The 20,978-nt window shown below is 40.5% G+C and overlaps 2 protein-coding genes across 2 annotated transcripts in view; one reads left to right on the top strand and one right to left on the bottom strand.

Moving 5' to 3' along the window:
* LOC136675409 (piezo-type mechanosensitive ion channel component 2-like) overlaps positions 1–2,467 on the bottom strand; it is a 75,590-nt gene extending 73,123 nt beyond the window's left edge. Inside the window, exon 1 of the mRNA XM_066651941.1 lies at positions 1,902–2,467. Coding sequence (XP_066508038.1) covers positions 1,902–1,965 — 64 coding nt within the window. The 5' untranslated portion in view covers positions 1,966–2,467. The remainder of the gene's footprint in view (positions 1–1,901) is intronic.
* Positions 2,468–14,595: 12,128 nt separating this feature from the next.
* LOC136675648 (cathepsin Z-like) lies at positions 14,596–20,714 on the top strand. The gene is made up of 6 exons (XM_066652316.1): positions 14,596–14,748; positions 16,286–16,449; positions 16,697–16,876; positions 17,129–17,279; positions 18,872–19,037; positions 19,295–20,714. The coding sequence occupies exons 1-6, from the start codon at positions 14,618–14,620 to the stop codon at positions 19,406–19,408; spliced, it is 906 nt and encodes a 301-aa protein (XP_066508413.1). The 5' UTR covers positions 14,596–14,617; the 3' UTR covers positions 19,409–20,714.
* The last annotated feature ends 264 nt before the right edge of the window (positions 20,715–20,978 follow it).

Here is a 20,978-nt window from a genome sequence, read left to right on the forward strand (position 1 = left end):
CACCTACTGAATGTACAAATGGCCCCATATCTCACAAGTCATTGTGTTCTATTCATACTCATCATCCATGTAGATTCTCTGTCTCTTTTTTACTATGGAACATTCCTATGAAAGACCTCTGTTCAGCCCCACTTTAAAAAAAATCAAATCATTAAATATTAAAGGTGTGTTTACGATAATGGGCAGTCAATTTTTCTCTCCTCTGATGCCACATTATTAATTCATGCGGTTAAAGCGACTTTCCAGCGATTAATGGGGATGCACCACAGATTGGTGAGATTGCTTTCTGAGGAAAAAGAACAGATTTTTCACCTGTCAAGCAATACATTATCGGCCTATGGTGTTGAGTGGGTCTTATCTACAGAAAGCCCCATGCTCACAATGAGAGAGTGTGTCTCAATCTTATGAGTGACATGGGCTTAATTATGGTCAATTGTGGCCAACGTACATTAAATAAAGACCTTCAAAATGTACAATTAAATGGCATCGTGTCATTTATTACACATAAAATTAAATGCTCTGTGTTTGATGCCTAATGGATTACAGGAACGTATATTAACACAACGCGCAATATCTTGAGTCTAGTTCAATAACTGTGTTGGCAACGTGCTCAAGATTTCCATTTTGCTTTTTGTCAGAGATGAATACTGGCAGTGATGAAATCTGTCTACTGTTAAAGACTGAATGTGCCTGAAAACACCCTGTGAGATTTCTGGACATGAACTTGTGTATATTCTGTTTGAAAGAACACAATGAAACAAGGTTAGTTTTAACATTTACTTGATTCAAATGTGTATACCGTTTCAAAGTAATCAAATACACCACATCAACATAACTATTGGCAAAAATATGGTAAATTATGATATTGTGAATTAAGCATTCTTTTTAAGTATGTCATTTTTAACTATGTAATATTATCAAATAAGGAACACAAGTGATGTACTATGTTGTCACTTATCATAGGACACCTTTTCTTTCTTTCTTTTGTCATGTAAGTCTTTGTCAAAGTATGTTTTTACAAAATAACATTAAAAAAAAAAGCATTTTTATAACTGAATCATTAACTCCAGTGGCCTTAATTAGTCATTTAAACAACCACATTTTCTCTCAGTACTTAGCTTTAAGGGAGTGTATGATTACAGTCCAAACACACACAGCCTGCGTACATGGCTCAAAAGATTTCACCAAAAAACTGCCACCTGATTCTGAACTCCACATGTAGGACTCTGAAACTCAGAATGTAAGATACTTACAAAGTGAGCACAATGATATTTTACTTCACATGTATTTTGTCAGTTATTTTTCTGCTGGAAAGTTAAAGAAACAAAAGAAAACCTAAGAACCAGTATGTTTAGGTAATCTTTTCCATTAGTAACTTCCTCTGTTTCCCTTATGAATTGAAAAAACAATTTAAAGGAACCTAATGGTTAAGCAGATGACCTGTGACTGGCTCAAAAGGCATTTCGTGCGTTTTAAATGGAACTCACTGAAAGTACTGTTTAAGTAACTATTTGATTCAGTGCGTAGTGATATATTACTCCCACACTAATTAAACGAATGTAGCTGTCTAACTGTCTTCCACTTTAAATATATTGTATAAAATATTATTATATTAGAGTCATGAATGTACACTCTCGAATAAAGTATATTACACATTTGTGTTGAGTATAGGCGATAATTTTTCTCTTAAAGCAGCCCTTGTGTCAATTCCCGTTAGAAAATGTATGGGTATCAGGTTCTACCACAGGTTTCTAGAGTATTCCCTCAAGGACCTCAACTTGTCCGCGCTCACTCACTGACACAGAAACTTTAAAGCACGAGGTTATGAGGTAAAATTCAAATAAAACGCCTCAATAAGTCCTCAGTTAAGGTATTTGGATGTGAGGATTTTTTATACTCACCTGCCGCCAGGCAAAATGGCAGCATAAGTCTGAAGATGAGCCCACACACAACCTCACTCGCCATGGCCCGGATTCCCTCACAACGTCAAAAACTCAGGAACCTGCTATCCGCTTAGTTACAGATAGAGAAAACGGTCGTTTTCGTTCTCTCCTGGAACAAGCCGACATCGCGCTACATGAGTCTCTCAGTGTTTTCTATTTACATTTTGGCTATTTCCCCATTTTCCATCTCATTTCCAGTAAATAAGAATGACTACTTTATCGCTGACATTTTGTGGTAAGAGCTGAAAAAGACTTTTTTTTTTCTCGTTTATCACCGGCGAGGACGGATTCAAAATTAACGGTCAACCGACTTTTTCTGGCAACGGCTCCTCCTCAGATGCGCTGCCCACTGATAAAACCAATAAAAGTTCACTTTCTTTCGAGGCTTGAATAAATATCGTGTTTTACATCACAACGTTAAAAGAAAAGGCTTCTAAAAGGCAAATTTCCTTCGCTCTTCTGTAACAAACTCCAAGAGACTGCCTGAGAGCCCACTGAGGGGCAATAACAAAACAGCTCATACGCCATTCTCCTCACAACCAATGAGAAGAAGCGCGTTCAACTCTGACTCCGCGATTTTTCCCCCCACCCGTTTTCCGGTGAAACCTGCGACTAAAACATTTCAGCGTCCATTCTTAAAATATCTAACTCTAATGCACTCTGAAACAAATCAGTATTTCTTTTTCACTTGAGTTAGTGTTTCCTCTAATAGCTTTACAAAGGTTTATTTCATGTATTCAATTTTAAATATATATTTGATCACAGTTCAATATTTTCTAGTCCAAAATCCATTAGTGAGTTAAAGGTGACGTTTGAAGGGAAAAAAATGTGTGTTTTTTTATTTAAATAAAATATAGAAGATGTTTCCTCACCAGTTGCTAGATCTCCAGTCTGTTTGCATGATGTAGACTGGTCTAATATGTTTATTAATCCCCAGTGTCTATAAAAAAAACTCAATCCAATGCTCTCTCTCTCTCTCTCTCTCTCTCTCTCTCTCTCTCTCTCTCTCTCTCTCCTCATGGCAAAGGCATCTGGAATATACTCTAAACGTTGAAAATCATGAACTGAGATAAGGGTTAGTATTGCTCTATTCCTGCTGTGAGCGACATCTTACAAACAACTTCAGCCACGTGCAAACTACAGTCATTTGTTTCCCCTCAAATACACTGCTCCACTTGAAAACAATGTAAACAATGTAAACCTGACAGCACACAAAGCACACTTTGTCTTCATTGAGCACGCATGGATCTGAATATGCCAATAGTCCCTGACTCTCTCAGTGCTTACCCCTCCACTACTTGGCTTCAATTTAAATGTCCCTGGCAAGTTGACAGGGTTAGGTTTATCACATAAAAAGTCCTGTCTGTTTATATTTTTCCAGTTTGAGAGTTTTTTTGGAATACAGCACTCATTCTATTAAAAAACACTTCATTTTAAAGGAGTCTTTAAGTGATTGTTAACAATAACGTATTGTAAAATAAGATATTGGTGCTGAGATTTATTAAATGAATGTTTCCTTAAATTGTGATTTTAGTTTGAAAATACTTTCATATAAAAGCAAATCATTTTTAAGAATGATAAGGGCTAAACACCCAACTGTAGAATTACTGATAAACCAGTAGTCAGTTATAGTGTATATATGGCTATATATGGTATATGGCTATATTGTACAAACCAATCACAGCGCCCGGGGGGCGGGGTTTGTCTTAAAACGGGTAGGGAAAAGGGAATTGGGTAGCGCTAGCATTCAGTAGGAACTTCGGCTCATTAAAAATGAGAACTTCCAAAGAAAGGCTACTCCTGTTGGCAGCCTTCTTCCAGATTTATTTTCAGATAGTCTAATTAACATGTAACATAAATAGTTTCTCTGCCACATTACAGCCATTTTTCCGTCTTCCATTTTCCATTTCCGATTATCAGCCTGTTGTTGAGTATTCAAATGGCTTATAAGAGTCAAAAAAATAAAAGCAGCCGAAAGGGAAGTCATTCACTTTGCCAAGAATGTAGACAAACAATTATCCTATCTTTGTCTCAGCTTACAACACAATGGACCGGCTGAGAAACAGGCCTTCAATTTAGACCATTTAATCTGAAGTGAGAGTTTGACCTCCATTTGTTTGGGCTTAATAGGTCACATATATGGCAGGTCTACCTTTACCAAGGTTCTCCAGCAGTGTCCCTAAACAAGTCTCAAGAGACCTGACATGATGGGCTGCTTTCCCAGACACGGATTAAGCCCGGTCTCTGACTACACTGCAGGGCCGATGGTGAATCACCATTAGAAATTCAGTTTAGTCTAGGCATATTCAGGTTTAATCTGTGTCCGGGAAACTGGCCCTATATGACACAGGGAGACTAATTTGTAAGCTATCAAAATTGGTGCCAGTTCTGTTAAATGACCTGTAAATGGAGGCCCTGTAAAATGTTGATATAAGTGTATTAAAGCCAAATATTCCCTATAAATAATGGACACATCCATCTCTCCCTTCTCTCAATCTGTCATGAAATCATGAAATAAAACAGGTCGAAATATAGCAAGTTTAAAAAGCACCGCATTTCATTTACTCTAGACCAGTGGCAGATGCTGGTCTTTCAAGGAGGGGAAGCTCAATTTCGGCCTACATCATAAAATGTGTCGGTTTATTTATACGTAAATTCTACCCAAGAAAAAGATCTGTGACCCTGTCGTACCAACAAGGCGTCTTTTCCAGGGACTTGACTAGTGTCCTGTCAATGGCCAGCAGAGCTAGGCTTAAACGGCCTTGGCCCATGTGAAGTGTGTCCGCCTGTGAGTGCTTTGTGACGGTGGAGGGGCTCAGCAGCACCCGCTGGACAGAAACTGCGATAGAAGTCAGAAAGAGTGATAGAAGTCAGTCTCCAAACACAAGCAGCTACAAAAAACCCACCAGAAATAGAAGCTCGATTTGTCACTAGTCGTTTTTAACAAAGAAAATGCCGCTAAGAGGTTTAAGAAAGTCTGGTTCAACTCAGAACAGAATGAAAATGTAATGCTCCCACAGATCTTTACACCAAAGGATCGCTGATTCGCTCATTTCGCTGTCAATCAAAAAGGGATTCAGCCTCAGACAGATCATCCAATCATCAGGCAGAAGCTGAGCGTCCGGGCCAGCCGAGGTCAGCCCGCTGCCCCATAGACCCCCAGAGACGCTGAGCGTCCGATGGGCGGGACAAAGCCCAGCATTTATCCAATGACTCGTCTCGTTTCGCTGCACTTCGCTGCTTCGCTATTGAACTCTGTGGACGCTGTTTAAAGCACCGTGAAGCTGCAGGAAAGCCGCGTGATAAGAAGCTGATTCTGAACAAAAGTCGAGCGCGTTGTAGGGCATATTTATTCACTGACATGTACACACAACAGAATATATTTGATCACTTAATTTTTGACATTTTAGGGGAAGCTGAGCTCCCCTTGCAGTCTTAGAGCAATCGCCTCTGCTCTAGACATTAACTAAGATATTGATCAATCAGGGATTTTTCCAGCACGGATCTTCATAAAAGAAGCAATCATTTGCAATCAATGGGAAATACATTTTGAAGCCAACATTGAAACCACTGTCAGGCAAAGTGGGATAAAACACTCAATCGTTCAGTCAATTTGTGAGGTGTGCTGCAAGCAAGAAAACTGGGAAGTGTAAGGATGTCAGAGAATTTGACCAGAGCTAAATTGTGACTGTTAGACTTGTTCAGAGCATCTCCCCCAAAAAAGAGCAGGTCTCGTCATGTGCGCTCGGACCCAGACTGCACTGTTTTAGTATCAAAGTGGTCAATGAAAGACAACCTCTGAAGGGTCATGGGTTTCCAAGGTTCAGTGATGCTTGTGGTCTGCTCCCACATATGTTGCCACAAAATAGTTTTTGAGGAACAAATTGCTATAAATGTCACTGCTGGCTCTGATAGAAATGTGTCAGGACTCAGTGAGATTTGGCACAAACATCCAGCCACGACTCCAACCTTACAGGACATACAGCTGCTTTGGTGACACCAGAGGATCTTGCTGATGGTTTTAATGTTATGGTTAACAGGTGTATATTTAAAGTAACAATTAATGGCTTAGATTAGGAACAAATAAGTAACGTTATCTTAAGTTGCTTCTGTGTTATGTTTTAAACCATTTAAAGACCACTTTTAGGTACAGAATTGCATCACCACTTTTTCCAAATGCAATTAGGCTACTGTATCTAAAGTCTCTTTAGCTTTTAGTGCCTAATAACTTCCTCATCACTAATAATAGATACACTTGGCTCTGTAACTTTGTTCTATTTGGTAGATTAAACTGAGTCAAGGATTTGATCCAACTCAGAAGCTACTGCTGTTTCAGCATTGAGCAAAGCACAAAACCAAAAGCTCTCAAGGAGGACCATGCATAGAATTTCAAAAGGTTTGACTAAATAAACAATGGTTACATTTCTTCAGCAACTAACTTAAGATATTTGGTAAGAGCCACACAAAATCCTACATCTTCACTGACTTATTAAAAATGTGTAGCTCTATTTTTTTCCTTCAATTTAGCAATGCAGCTGTGGTACAAATGACATGAAATAAGACTCATTCATTGTCTGTAAGTGCTTATCCAGTTCAGCGTCACGGTGGGTGCGGAGCCTACCCAGAATCACTGGACACAAAGCAGGAACACACCCTGGAGGGGGGGCCAGTCCTTCACAGGGCAACACATACAAACAAATTCACTCACACCCATGGACACATGAGTCACCAATTCACCTACCAACGTGTGTTTTTGGACCATGGGAGGAAGCTGGAGCACCCAGAGGAAACCCACACAGACACAGGGAGAACACACCACACTCCTCACAGACAGTCACCCGGAGGAAACCTACACGGACACAGGGAGAACACACCACACTCCTCACAGACAGTCACCTGGAGGAAACCCACGCAGACACAGGGAGAACACACCACACTCCTCACAGACAGTCACCTGGAGGAAACCCACGCAGACACAGGGAGAACACACCACACTCCTCACAGACAGTCACCCGGAGGAAACCCACGCAGACACAGGGAGAACACACTACACTCCTCACAGACAGTCACCCGGAGGAAACCCACGCAGACACAGGGAGAACACACCACACTCCTCACAGACACTACCTGCTGCGCCACCGTGCTGCCAACGTTATTAAAGTTGTTATATGTAAATAATAAATTACATTAATCTTAATAAGAATGTGAGTGAATGTGTGTGTTGCCCTGTGAAGGACTGGTGCACCCCTCCAGGGTGTATTCCCGCCTTGCGCCCAATGATTCCAGGTAGGCTCTGGACCCACCACGACCCTGAACTGGATAAGGGTTACAGATAATGAATGAATAAAAGTATTAAAGGCTTAATTCTTTTTAGTTTTCTACAGTGGTGTAATTTAGTGTAAGAAGAGAGAATACATGCTAATCGTCTGTATTGGACAGCCCAGCTTGTTAAATAATAAATAGTATTCTCTTATTCATGTTAATAATAGGGTTAAGGATCTGATATAACAGAGAAGTTCTTTGTTAATTTCACACCAACAAATTGACTCAGCAGAATGAGCAAATTCCCTCTGGCATTGTTTTATTATCAAAGGATCAATTGCAATGGTTTTTTTATCCACTGTTTATAATCAATGTGTTTTATTATGTCTACCATTAAGTGAGAGCTTCTCCATCAGTCATATTTGATGACCAATGAACATGAAACTTTAGGACAATTAAAGTCCCCAACCTTGGCCAATGAAAAAGGAGTAAGGTTATAGAAAATGGCGTCCTTTCTGTCTAAGAGCTTAACTTAACCACTCCTGAATTATGGATAAAAGACAATTGTTTCCTGGTGTGTGTTAGTCACAGGGACTGGGTCTTTGGAGAACAATCTTAAAAAGTATCGACATCAGTCAATAGATCCCACTTTGTCCTGTATTGATTGACTGCTTGCCACTCAAGCACTATTGCTGGCTCTTTGCTTCCTGAAGAGAATTGCTTGAGTAAAGTAGCTGTGTTAACAGGGGGAATGAGATCATTCTACACTGACCTCTCCTACTAATGTTGAGCGTCTGGAGTCAGGTGGGTTTGAGTTCGGTTTAGTTAAATTACGACAGTAAATGTAAATTATTTGTTGGGATATGTTCAGTTTCTTACTTCTCACTTGACATGCTTTATAAAACATATTGAATTTTAATTTTAGTAAGTATTCTAATAATACTAAGTCCTTTACACTGCTCTTAGTTGCATGCTTTGTAGCTTTAGTTGATGTTGCTTTACAATTGGCAACATAATTATGTTTTTTAGTGTAAGAACTGCACTCCCTGTATTCATCCTTTTATTTTAGTGTTTTTCCCCCCTCACAGATATCTACTACATTTAAACAATAGTGCTTTACTACTGTAGTATTTAATTTGTGTAGCTAAAAAGCACCGTAGGTGTACTGTGCCAAAATTAATAGCAAAGTAGCTAATTATACCAAGACCATATAAACCTTCCCATAATTGATATTAATAATGACAATCAAGACCAGAACACTGGTGTCCTGAAATTTTTATCCTGTAAATAAATGTATCATCCTGATAAAATAAATATAATATTGATTAACTTGATTGACATTCCACTTAAATTCTGTATAAATAATAGATCATTGTTGGACTTATCTAACATCATATCCTAATATACTTTATCATTTGAGAAGAGATCTCTTTCTCTAACTGTGTTTGACAGGTCATTAATTCTACTGCATATTTAGGCTGGAATTCTTATATTTATATTAATAGCATTTACAGATATTTCTTATAGCGTTTACCAGTGTTGAACAAGAAGTTACATAATTTGGATCAGAAATTGTCACACATCCTGCTCTGTTTCTATGTTTTGAGTTCCCTAGTCTATCATTTGCTCCTTTAGCACATGGCTCTGTTTGTTTTGGTTCCTGTCTCTGCTTTAGCCCCGCCTTTATAATCAGTGTTCCCACCTGTGCCTCCTTTGTGGTCCTGCCCATCTGTGATCCCTCCCAGGTGTTCCTTGTCTGTGTTCTAGCTTATATACCCTTATGTTTCAGTTTTCCTTTGACTGGTGTTGTGTGTAGAGATCTGCTTCTGTGCTGGTCTTATGTTTGTGTGTTTCTATATCAGTTCATGATTCTTTCTTGTTGTGTTCAGTTTAGTCTAGCTTTTGTATCCTTTCATTGTTTGTTTTGTTTACATTTGTTCGTTAATAAATTCCTTGTGTTTACGTCCGCCTCCTCGTCCTCTCACCGTGACAGATATTAAGTGATAGGTAGTATTTAACTATTGCATAGTTCTGCAGTCTGTTGCTTTCTGATAAATGAAGACAACAAACAGTTTATAAAGATTAATTAATTCATTCATTCATTCATTATCTGTAACCCTTATCCAGTTCAGGGTCGCGGTGGGTCCAGAGCCTACCTGGAATCATTGGGCGCAAGGCCGGAATACACCCTGGAGGGGGCGCCAGTCCTTCACAGGGCAACACACACACTCACACATTCACTCACACACTCACACCTACGGACAATTTCGAGTCACCAATCCACCTACCAACGTATGTTTTTGGACTGTGGGAGGAAACCGGAGCACCTAGAGGAAACCCAAGCAGACACAGGGAGAACACACCACACTCCTCACAGACAGTCACCCGGAAGAAACCCACGCAGACACAGGGAGAACACACCACACTCCTCACAGACAGTCACCTGGAGGAAACCCACGCAGACACGGAGAACACACCACACTCCTCACAGACAGTCACCCGGAGGAAACCCACGCAGACACAGGGAGAACACACCACACTCCTCACAGACAGTCACCAGGAGGAAACCCACGCAGACACAGGGAGAACACACCACACTCCTCACAGACAGTCACCCGGAGGAAACCCATGCAGACACAGGGAGAACACACCACACTCCTCACCAGTCACCCGGAACAGGAATCAAACCCACAACCTCCAGGCCCCTGGAGCTGTGTGACTGTGACACTAACCTGCTGCACCACCATGCCGCACCTTAATACTTTTATTATTTTTAAAATTAGATTTACAAAAAAACATTCATCATGAAAGTTATATTAACAACATTCAACCACTCCTGATGACAGTAATCAGGGGAGATACCAATTATTTTCTTTCCTGTCATATATAGTGAGAAATCTCCTAAATACAGCTTTGTTTGGACAAATTTGAATCACATGACTTATATGACCCAATCACCTGTCAAAATGTCATATAATCATAATGATGCATAAATATAATATAAATGTCAATAAAAGACAGTCCATTACCAGTCTGTAATGAGTTATGTGTCCAGTTATGCATTGCTGCGCATGTGGTTTTCCTGGGTTTCTTGATGCCGGTATCATCTTCATTGCCCTCATCATCATCATCATCCCTAAAACATTTATAATGTCCTGTTAACTTCCAGGACTGAGATCTCCCCATCATGCTGTGCATTACAGAAGGCCATTTGTACCATGCAAATCTGCAATTAAGAGCTAGCCAGCTGAAGCTTTTAACACAGTTCAATGACCTGAGCATTCCACCACACCCTTTTTTACAACCTCTTCCAGCAAACACAGCATATAGGTTATTGTATATGTCCGCTTCAACAAACATGAAGTAGGAGATCCTCTTCAACTGAAATAAATGCTCAAGCATACATCATTCACACAGAAAGAGACACTTTAAAACTCACATTTACAGAAACAGCTAACGCTACAAGTTAAATGCAGTTCAAAGCAAAATGGACCCAAAGTCTTCAGACTCACCACCAAAAAGCAACGTTACAAATTCAAACTCAAAATTTATGTTGATTCATGGACTGTATATTATAATAAAAATACTGTTATATGATTTCACATCAAATGACTCTTCATGACACAATACCATAGAATTTCCCTTAAACCAATATCAGGAAATCATTAGCAAAGTGGGTTATTCATTCATTCATTATCTGTAACCCTTATCCAGTTCAGGGTCACGATGGGTCCAGAGCCTACCTGGAATCATTGTACGCAAGGCGGGAACACACCCTGGAGGGGGCGCCAGTCCTTCACAGGGCAACACAGACACACACACACACATTCACTCACACACTCACACCTGCGGACAATTTCGAGTCACCAATCCACCTACCAACGTATGTTTTTGGACTGTGGGAGGAAACTGGAGCACCCGGAGGAAACCCACACAGACACAGGGAGAACACACCAACTCCTCACAGACAGTCACCCGAAGCAGGATTCAAACCCACAACCTCCAGGCCCCTGAAGCTGTGTGACTGCGACACTACCTACTGCGCCACCGTGCTGCCCAAAGTGGGTTATTCCAGTTAGATATAAAACCTTCCAAAAAATAAGTTTGTCTTCATTGCATCAGTGCCTTCACATTCCTGTAAACATCCTACTAGAGCTGCCTTAAAGAATAGTGCAAAACCACTGGCAATTAAACCTCCACTCTCAGACTACGACTCAAACTACAGACTGCTCAGTACTGCTCCTCACTTACTACTGAGTCCCACACATAAAATCAGACTTGAACTTTTATTTTATTCTTTTACATTTATTATAAAAATGCAGGCACCTTATATTCTGGTCAAATGTTAAATAACTTTGTTCTATAAAAAAATAAATCCAGTTAAGACAACTGTGCTAACTGTTCTGAGAACAATGATCTCAGTTAGGAGAAATGTCCTAATTAATTAGGAAATGCTGTTTTATTGTGGAAAGATTTATTTACGAGTTACATAACTAAATTAAGTAAGGACAGCTCGGTCAAGCCAAGGCTGATGGAAATAATTAATTTTCCATTAAGCATCAGAGGACACTAAATACACTTTACACTTTACTTTGAATTCATATCTGTTTAATCAGTATAGATGAGTTACATGAGAAACACATCTAAAGTTTAGTGAACTCAGCTACTTTAAAGAGCAATCCCCGGACACAGATGTTGATTTGTCCGCACACAGAAAGGATTAAATGAAATGAAATGCTCTGGAGATGTGGTAGTTTTGCTTAAAGTCATAATGTTTAATGCCAAGTGTTGGCTAGTGAGTTATAATGACCACAGGCATAAGGAGCAGGGGAACTGTGCTCTCTGAAATGATGAAGCACCCTCAAATACATTTGAAATGCGTCGGGGTGGCATTTGTGATGCCAAACTGACCATCCAATGAACATCAACGCACCATTGTGACCTAATGCAACCAAATTCTCATAAAAAATGTATTCTAGTCTAAAGCCTTCCCAGACGAATACAACATGTTACTGAATCTTGGATCATTCATTCATTCATTATCTGTAACCCTTATCCAGTTCAGGGTCACGGTGGGTCCAGAGCCTACCTGGAATCATTGAGTGCATGGCGGGAATACACCCTGGAGGGGGCGCCAGTCCTTCACAGGGCAACACACTCACACACACACATTCACTCACACACTCACACCTACGGACACTTTTGAGTCTCCAATCCACCTACCAACGTGTGTTTTTGGACTGTGGGAGGAAACCGAAGCACCTGGAGGAAACCCACACAGACACAGGGAGAACACACCACACTCCTCACAGACAGTCACCTGGAGGAAACCCACACAGACACAGGGAGAACACACCACACTCCTCACAGACAGTCACCCGGAGGAAACCCACGCAGACACAGGGAGAACACACCACACTCCTCACAAACAGTCACCCAGAGGAAACCCACTCAGATACAGGGAGAACACACCACACTCCTCACAAACAGTCACCCGGAGCAGGTATCGAACCCACAACCTCCAAGCCCCTTGAGCTGTGTGACTGCAACACTACCTGCTGCGCCACCATGCCACCCACATCTTGGATTATACAGTATTAAAAATAAATCAATAAATAACCAAATATGAAATACATTTTCAGTCTCTTCACATTTTCCATGGACAACAGGCTGAACAATGTGGTGTAATGTCACTTTAATGCTAGCTCCCGCAGTGCAAGCCAAATCGAATTTTCTGCAATTATTCCTTAATAAACAAACATTTACCATCATTTAGTCAAAAGCCCTGCTTAATTCCTATTTAGTTGCTCTTCAGCTTTTAGCATAAGAGTGCATATTACCACTGATCTCTACATTTGACTGATTATGTTAAGATACCTGCCTCATTTGACAAGCAGAATGTGATGGGCTGCATTTAAGGGGAAGCGTGCTGCATCTAATTGGATCATAGGGCAATCTCAACCCAAAGCACTCTGCTGACTGGTCAAAAAGTGGAGTAATGATCCGAGGCTGTAACACTATTGTGAAGAATTTAATTATGTAAAAGTACAGTCAACAGACCTAATACTTCCCATGATGGAACTGATGGATGCAAGCATTTAGTGCAGGCAATGTGCATTCTTGCTAGAGAAAAGGCAGTAATTAGCTGTTTATAAATCCAACTTAAATAACTGCAGCTACAAAATTCTATTACATTAAATAACTGTATTTTATTATATTATGCAACTTTTAAAGTCTACAGCAGCTAGGCTGGCTAATATGCTAACATGCTACTTAGCAGTGCTACCTTGTAATGACATGAATTCATCTTTGGAAATGTCTGCACATGCAAACTAGAATCTACAGAAAAAGGTAGACTCAAGGCTAATGTGTTTTGAGAATGTTAAAATCACAGGTAGCTCATTAGTTCTACCCAACTGTTATTAGAAGTTCTTATATTTCTACTGTTAATACTGTCATTATTATTACAACGGACACTCATATAGTACTTCTACAGGAATATTATGATTTGTTCAACAGTAAGTGTGAATTTACACAGGCCATTATTACGTGACTGTATTATGTACGTTACACCACTGCTGCCCTCTACTGGTGATATAGCTGATATATAGTACATAATCACTGTACTTTCTTCACAGTACTTTCACATTGATTACATATGTTTTCAAGTGAGATGAAATGTGCCCAGTAATGTGGATAAAAAAATACTGCTACGTTACATATAACTAGTCTGAGCATTTCCACTTTGAAACTGCAGTGTTCCTATGACAGTCTCAAATGGGAGAATTCAGATAGCCATGATTTATCAGGTCATAACCAACTCTTGGCAGAGCTTTCAGGCTGCAGGTGAACAGCCCAGGGGCAGGCAGAGGCAAAGATGGGACATTCATAAATCTGTACATACAAAAAGAAGGCAGTTGTAAAGTGTTGCACCTGGCACATTTAAGGCATTAGGGGATAGTTGTTTGTTTCTTTCTTGCACAGCAAATTCTCCAGTGTTAAATCAACACTGTTAGTTTAAAATGAACACTGTTAGTGTAATAATTTAATTAACACTCTCAGTGTTAACACTAATAGTCAACACTGGAGAATTTGCTGTGTGGAATTACTGTATAATTATGTAATGTTGATGAACAGGGGATATGTTTATTGAGTTTAACCTATAGAGGGAGATTTTAATGACATGTAGAGATCTCGAATGATCCGAGGATTTTCCCTAGCTATAAGCAGGAGATTAGTTTTGTATCGTTCTCATAAGCGTCACTGTGTCTCTGGTGCTTTTTGTGGTACATTTTATTGGCTGATGTTTTGAAAGCCACAGAATAACCGGAACCATATCTTGGGAAAGACGCTTCTACTCCAATACCATAGATGGCGCTACAACAGCCATAAGCACTTAAAAACGATACAGCATGGCGCCGGTCGTCACGGTGTTGTTTTGTCTGTGGTTTGTGTTAGATATTTCTACACAGGCTCAGGAATCCAGCGCTGATAAATATTCGTGTTACAAGCGAGTAAAGGACAGCAGACCTGCATTTTCAAGGTGAATAAACTTGAATATGAGAATGTTATTGCGCTTTGTTGCTTTAGTACAACCGATGGTAGATTATTACCACTAGTTCTGCTATAACACTAGTATTATTCCAACACTACAGCTGTTAGTATAAAGTACACACACGTTTACTACTATTATTACTGCTACTATAAGGTGACCAGGTAAACAAGCCTGACGTAAACAAGGACTACTGACGTGCAGACTGGCCAATTAAATGTTTACAGAGAAGGTTATCGACCAATAACGGTAGCGCTACAGTCAGACCGTCCAATCAGAAGATTTTAGGCTACTTCACCACGCCCCCTTCTCACTCAAGCGAACCAATCGGAGTAGGGGAGGGCGGGACTAGTTTGTAAACGAAACTTCTCGAAATTCTATGTAAGCTCTAGAAAAACAAAATTTGTGAAATTCCGCCCGGACATTTTTTTAAGTCTAAAAAAGAGGACATGTCCGGGTAAAAGTGGACGTCTGGTCACACTATGCTACTATTATTACTACATAAAATATTTAAATATTACCGCTTATAATATTACTACTGCAGGCACTATTAATAGTAGAAATAATGCTGCTATTAAATGACTGCAGGCACACAAGAATTAATTACTATTAATACTACAGGTAATATTACTACTGTATTAGTATTACTGGTATAAATAGTAGTCCAGCTGCTAATATCACTTTTCCAGTACTATTATTACTATTATTACTACTGCTATCACTCCCATTTTAGGGCCAAAGGACACCCTATTCCTGCAGAAACATTTGCTTTTAAATGTACGTATGTACAAAAGCAACTTGAGTTTCTTCTTGCTAATATTTATAAGAGTAATAATAACAACATCCACTGTTCTGAATGTTACTATGTATTATAATGATAAAGGCAAAAGTAAAAAAATAATAATAATCTTAACGCTAGGGTTGGGCAATAATCTAGTATCAGTATGTCATAATATAAAATGTTTCAATAACAATGATACATTAATTCATTCATTCATTATCTGTAACCGCTTATCCAATTCAGGGTCGCGGTGTGTCCAGAGCCTACCTGGAATCATTGGGCGCAAGGCAGGAATACACCCTGGAGGGGGCGCCAGTCCTTCACAGGGCAACACACACATTCACTCAACAATGATACATTTTTAACCTTATTTTCCATATTTCAGTGTACAATATTTGCAGCATCTGTCACTGACTGATGTTCATTACAGGATGCTGCCATCAGTTCTTTACACTCAGTTTTTCAGAGTGTATCATGTCGACTGAGATTCAGTAATATAAATTTTGGCCATATCCTCTAGCCCTACTTTACATATTTGATAGTTAAATCTAGTACAGTGATTATAATGAAAAAGAAAAATCAGAAACTCTGGACTGAATTATTCTGGTAAATTTTTTCAAAACACTATTTTGACCATGCTTTAAATTGCAATTATTGTCTACAAATTAAGGTCCAGCATTTTAAACATAACACTGATGAATCTTTCAGCCCTACTCACTGTTTCTCCTGTTTATATGGCTGACTTAGTACCTACCCTAGGCCTCATGAGTTCCTGAACGCTTCGGACCTCCCCTCAGCATGGGATTGGCGCAATGTTTATGGGAAGAACTATGTAAGCGTCACACGAAACCAGCACATCCCACAGTACTGTGGCTCTTGCTGGGCCATGGGGGCCACAAGTGCACTTGCAGGTAGGAGTGCAGGATGGAGATTTTCTGTCCACAGCATCCTGTTTTGTTTTGTGGTTTCTATGGGGATTAGATAAACTGCACACACAGTGCAGTGGCAGAATGAATTAATTAATTACAATCAGTGTCTACAAACCTTTAGACACGTGTGTGTTTCTTAGACATTTGAAGAATATTTTTTAAGTGTAGAATTATGGAGCTGTTAAAGGTTTAATTGAAGCTAAGTGTATCTTATCTGTGTTTCCTTAAGATCGTATAAACATAAAAAGAAAAGGGGCATGGCCATCAGCCTACCTGTCAGTGCAGAATGTGATTGACTGTGGAGGGGCGGGGTCTTGTTTTGGAGGAGACCATCTTGGTGTGTATGCTTATGCACATGAGAAGGGCATTCCCGATGAAACCTGCAACAACTATCAAGCCAGAAATCAAAGTAAGTTCACAACACTCCTTCCATAACCAACTTAACTATACACATACATCATTTCTTAATACTCCACTTAAATTACATGCATTAAATTGTGTTTTATTGACATAAGCTGAATAACAAACCTGCAGTTTGTTTCAAGTTTATCACCTTACAGGGTAAAATCTATTAATCATGTAATTAACATTAATTGATCTGAATGATTAAACGAATTAAAGCAATCAGTATCAATTTCATTGATTTTCTTCATGTGTGTAGAATGTGATCCGTTTAACCAGTGTGGTACCTGCTCATTCTTTGGTTCCTGTTCCATTGTGAAGAACTACACTCTGTGGAAAGTAGGAGACTACGGGGAGATCTGGGGACGAGATCAAATGAAAGCTGAAATATACAAGAATGGGCCAATCAGGTAAAGCTGTCACCTCCCATCTACCATGAATTATCCTTATTGTTGTTTTTTACTCACTAATATTCTTAGACGATAAAGCTTTAACATTTAATAATTGCTTTAAGATTTAAAGCTTCACAATAATTGGTTAACTTGGGCATTTGTTGACTGTCAGCATATTATTACACAATATTTTGTGCAATACTTCATTCATTATTTGTAACCCTTATCCAAAAATCATTTGGCGCAAGGCGGGAATACACCCTGGAGGGGGCGCCAGTCCTTCACAGGGCAACTCACACACACACACCTATGGACACTTTTTTGAGTCGCCAATCCACCGACCAACAAGTGTTTTTGGACTGTGGGAAGAAACCGGAGCACCCGGAGGAAACCCACGCAGAACACACCACACTCCTCACAGACAGTCACCCGGAGGAAACCCACGCAGACACAGAGAGAACACACCACACTCCTCACAGACAGTCACCCAGAGGAAACCCACGCAGACACAGGGAGAACACACCACACTCCTCACAGACAGTCACCCGGAGGAAACCCACGCAGACACAGAGAGAACACACCACACTCCTCACAGACAGTCACCCAGAGGAAACCCACGCAGACACAGGGAGAACACACCACACTCCTCACAGACAGTCACCCGTAGGAAACCCACGCAGACACAGGGAGAACACACCACACTCCTCACAGACAGTCAGCCAAAGGAAACCCACGCAGACACAGGGAGAACACACCACACTCCTCACAGACAGTCACCCAGAGGAAACCCACGCAGACACGGGGAGAACACACCACACTCCTCACAGACAGTCACCCAAAGGAAACCCACGCAGACACAGGGAGAACACACCACACTCCTCACAGACAGTCACCCGTAGGAAACCCACACAGACACGGGGAGAACACACCACACTCCTCACAGACAGTCACCCAAAGGAAACCCACGCAGACACAGGGAGAACACACCACACTCATCACAGACAGTCACCCAGAGGAAACCCACGCAGACACAGGGAGAACACACCACACTCCTCACAGACAGTCACCCGGAGGAAACCCACGCAGACACAGGGAGAACACACCACACTCCTCACAGACAGTCACCCGTAGGAAACCCACGCAGACACAGGGAGAACACACCACACTCCTCACAGATGGTCACCCGGAGCGGGAATTGAACCCACAAACTCCAGGTCCCTGGAGGTCCACTGCAACACTACCTGCTGCACCACCATGCCGCCCTTGCAATACTCCAATACCCCTGTGCACTTCCAAATTATCTAAAAGCTTGTGTAATGCATGATTTGAGAACATTTATCAACCCGTCTTTCATAAGTTTTAGCGAGTGTTTTGATGAATCAAGGCAAGGCATTCATGTGATCCAACAAGCGTTAATGATTCACATAGCAAATCACAGCTGTAACATGTAGCAACAATCACAATATAATGTTTTTGTATACTGTGTAAAGCCCAGGAGAAAACCTTTTTAATCACTCTAAATTATTTTCTGATTTATTTTCAATCGTTACTCACATTTTGAAGTGTATTTAAATATGTGCAGCTTTAATTTCTTCTCTCTTCCTTTCCAGCTGCGGTATTATGGCAACGAAGGGGTTTGAGGCCTATCAGGGAGGGCTGTTTGCAGAGTTTCATTTTGTCTCTCTAATGAACCACATCATATCTGTGGCCGGCTGGGGTGTGGATGAGGATGGCGCAGAGTATTGGATAGTCAGGAACTCTTGGGGAGAGTTTTGGGTCAGTCCTCATATCATAGTTTTGCTAAATATATTTTAGTTCCATATTTTATACAAAGAGAAAACTATAAGTTATAGAGTGCTGTGGGATTTGTTGTGTGACCCCTGTATCATTGTCCTTTTAAAAACCCAGAGGTATTACATAGTAAACTAAAATTTAGACTGATAACTGAATGTAGTTGGAAGTCTTTACACATTGCATTATTAGTGCGGTTGGAGTATCCTAATGATGGATGTAATTTGACCTTTTGTCCACAGGGGGAGGCTGGCTGGGCCCGGATAGTTACCAGTGCATATAAAGGAGGAAAAGGACACTGGTATAACCTCGCCATTGAGCAAAGCTGTGCATATGGAGACCCCATAGTACCCTAGAGGAAGAGAAACCATGGAGAGCCAGCTCTGCCCACATGGTCTTAACAGAATCCAACTGAGCACAGACCTCACTAAGCACCTTATGGACTTTTTCATTCATTGAAAGATGTGCCTGCCTTGATATAGAGCCAATACTTTCTATGTAAGGCTCCATTCCAAGGCTCTGCAGGATACGCACGAGAGACAAGAAATCAAGTGTCAAAAATGCTATACAAAGCAACTCTTTCTGTGTCATATGTTTATATTCTTAGGGGTTGAATGAGACTAATGGAATTCAGCCCTGGGTCCAGTGATTCCGGGTCGGCTCGGTATCCTCCGCGACCCTGAACTGGATAAGTGGTTACAGACAATGAATGAATGAATTAATTGAGCCTAATTTGCACATCTGATATTGTGAGAGATATTGTCATTTTCTTATTAATATACGGTGCTGTAATTACGCTGGAAAGGATTAAGTGAGAATCATAAAACCTAATCCTGCAAGTACTGCACTAATAATCATTATAAGAAAAACATTATACACTACAGTAGTACCTCAGAGTCCAACAGTGTTAAATGCAGAAATTGCCACCAATTTGGAACCTGTAACAGAGACAAGGTTTAAACACCCCAAATTAATCTCCTTTTGTTGTTTTCATATAGTTACTGGGACCTGTGGGTAATTTTCTGGTAAATAAATGTTTTCCGAGGCGGCACGTGGTGCAGCAGGTTAATGTCGCAGTCACACAGCTCCAGGGACCTGGAGGTTGTGGGTTTGATTCCCGCTCCGGGTGACTGTCTGTGAGGAGTGTGGTGTGTTCTCCCTGTGTCTGCGTGGGCTTCCTCCGGGTGACTGTCTGTGAGGAGTTGGTGTGTTCTCCCTGTGTCTGTGTGGGTTTCCCTCGGGTGACTGACTGTGAGGAGTGTGGTGTGTTCTCCATGTGTCTGTGTGGGTTTCCTCCGGGTGACTGACTGTGAGGAGTGTGGTGTGTTCTCCATGTGTCTGTGTGGGTTTCCTCCGGGTGACTTGACTTTGAGGAGTGTGGTGTGTTCTCCCTGTGTCTGCGTGGGTTTCCTCCGTGTGACTGTCTGTGAGGAGTTTGCTGAAAATTTTAAAAAGTTCATTATGATTTGGAATTAAATAAATTTGAGTTGAGTCTGAGTTCGCATGATACTATAAAACCTTCTCATAACGAGAACATGCAACAAGTTTTAGAATATTTCTTCAAACACCAGATATTTCCAGATACAATAAACATGTGCCAATGAATACAAACACTCAGTAATTATAAAAGATATGTAACAGAATAATGAAAACCCTGCTATTGCCTGTAATTATTAAACTCATTCAAGTGGAAAATTACAATCATTTTGTGGAAACTCTTTATTCAGACATAACCTGAATTGAATTGAGTGACACCGAGCACGCAGTTTAGTTGTGCACCTTGTGCGTTTTGAACATACACATTTTTAAATGAACTCTACAGTGGAAGTGTTAGAAGAAATCTTTGCCGTCCTGCTGTGTGCTCGTCTCCTGGGTGATCTCTCCACCATAGCAACAGTACTGGAATCTGGAGGCGTTTTATTGGTC

Source organism: Hoplias malabaricus, chromosome X1, assembly GCF_029633855.1.
Source record: "Hoplias malabaricus isolate fHopMal1 chromosome X1, fHopMal1.hap1, whole genome shotgun sequence".
Classification (NCBI taxonomy): domain Eukaryota; kingdom Metazoa; phylum Chordata; class Actinopteri; order Characiformes; family Erythrinidae; genus Hoplias; species Hoplias malabaricus.

Bases quoted from the DNA above. Each gene is read 5' to 3' on its own strand.
- LOC136675648 (XM_066652316.1), top strand. From the start codon at position 14,618: ATGGCGCCGGTCGTCACGGTGTTGTTTTGTCTGTGGTTTGTGTTAGAT. The intron at 16,450-16,696 runs GTAGGAGTGCAG...TGTTTCCTTAAG, and splicing joins GGCCACAAGTGCACTTGCAG to ATCGTATAAACATAAAAAGA. The intron at 19,038-19,294 runs GTCAGTCCTCAT...TTTTGTCCACAG, and splicing joins ACTCTTGGGGAGAGTTTTGG to GGGGAGGCTGGCTGGGCCCG.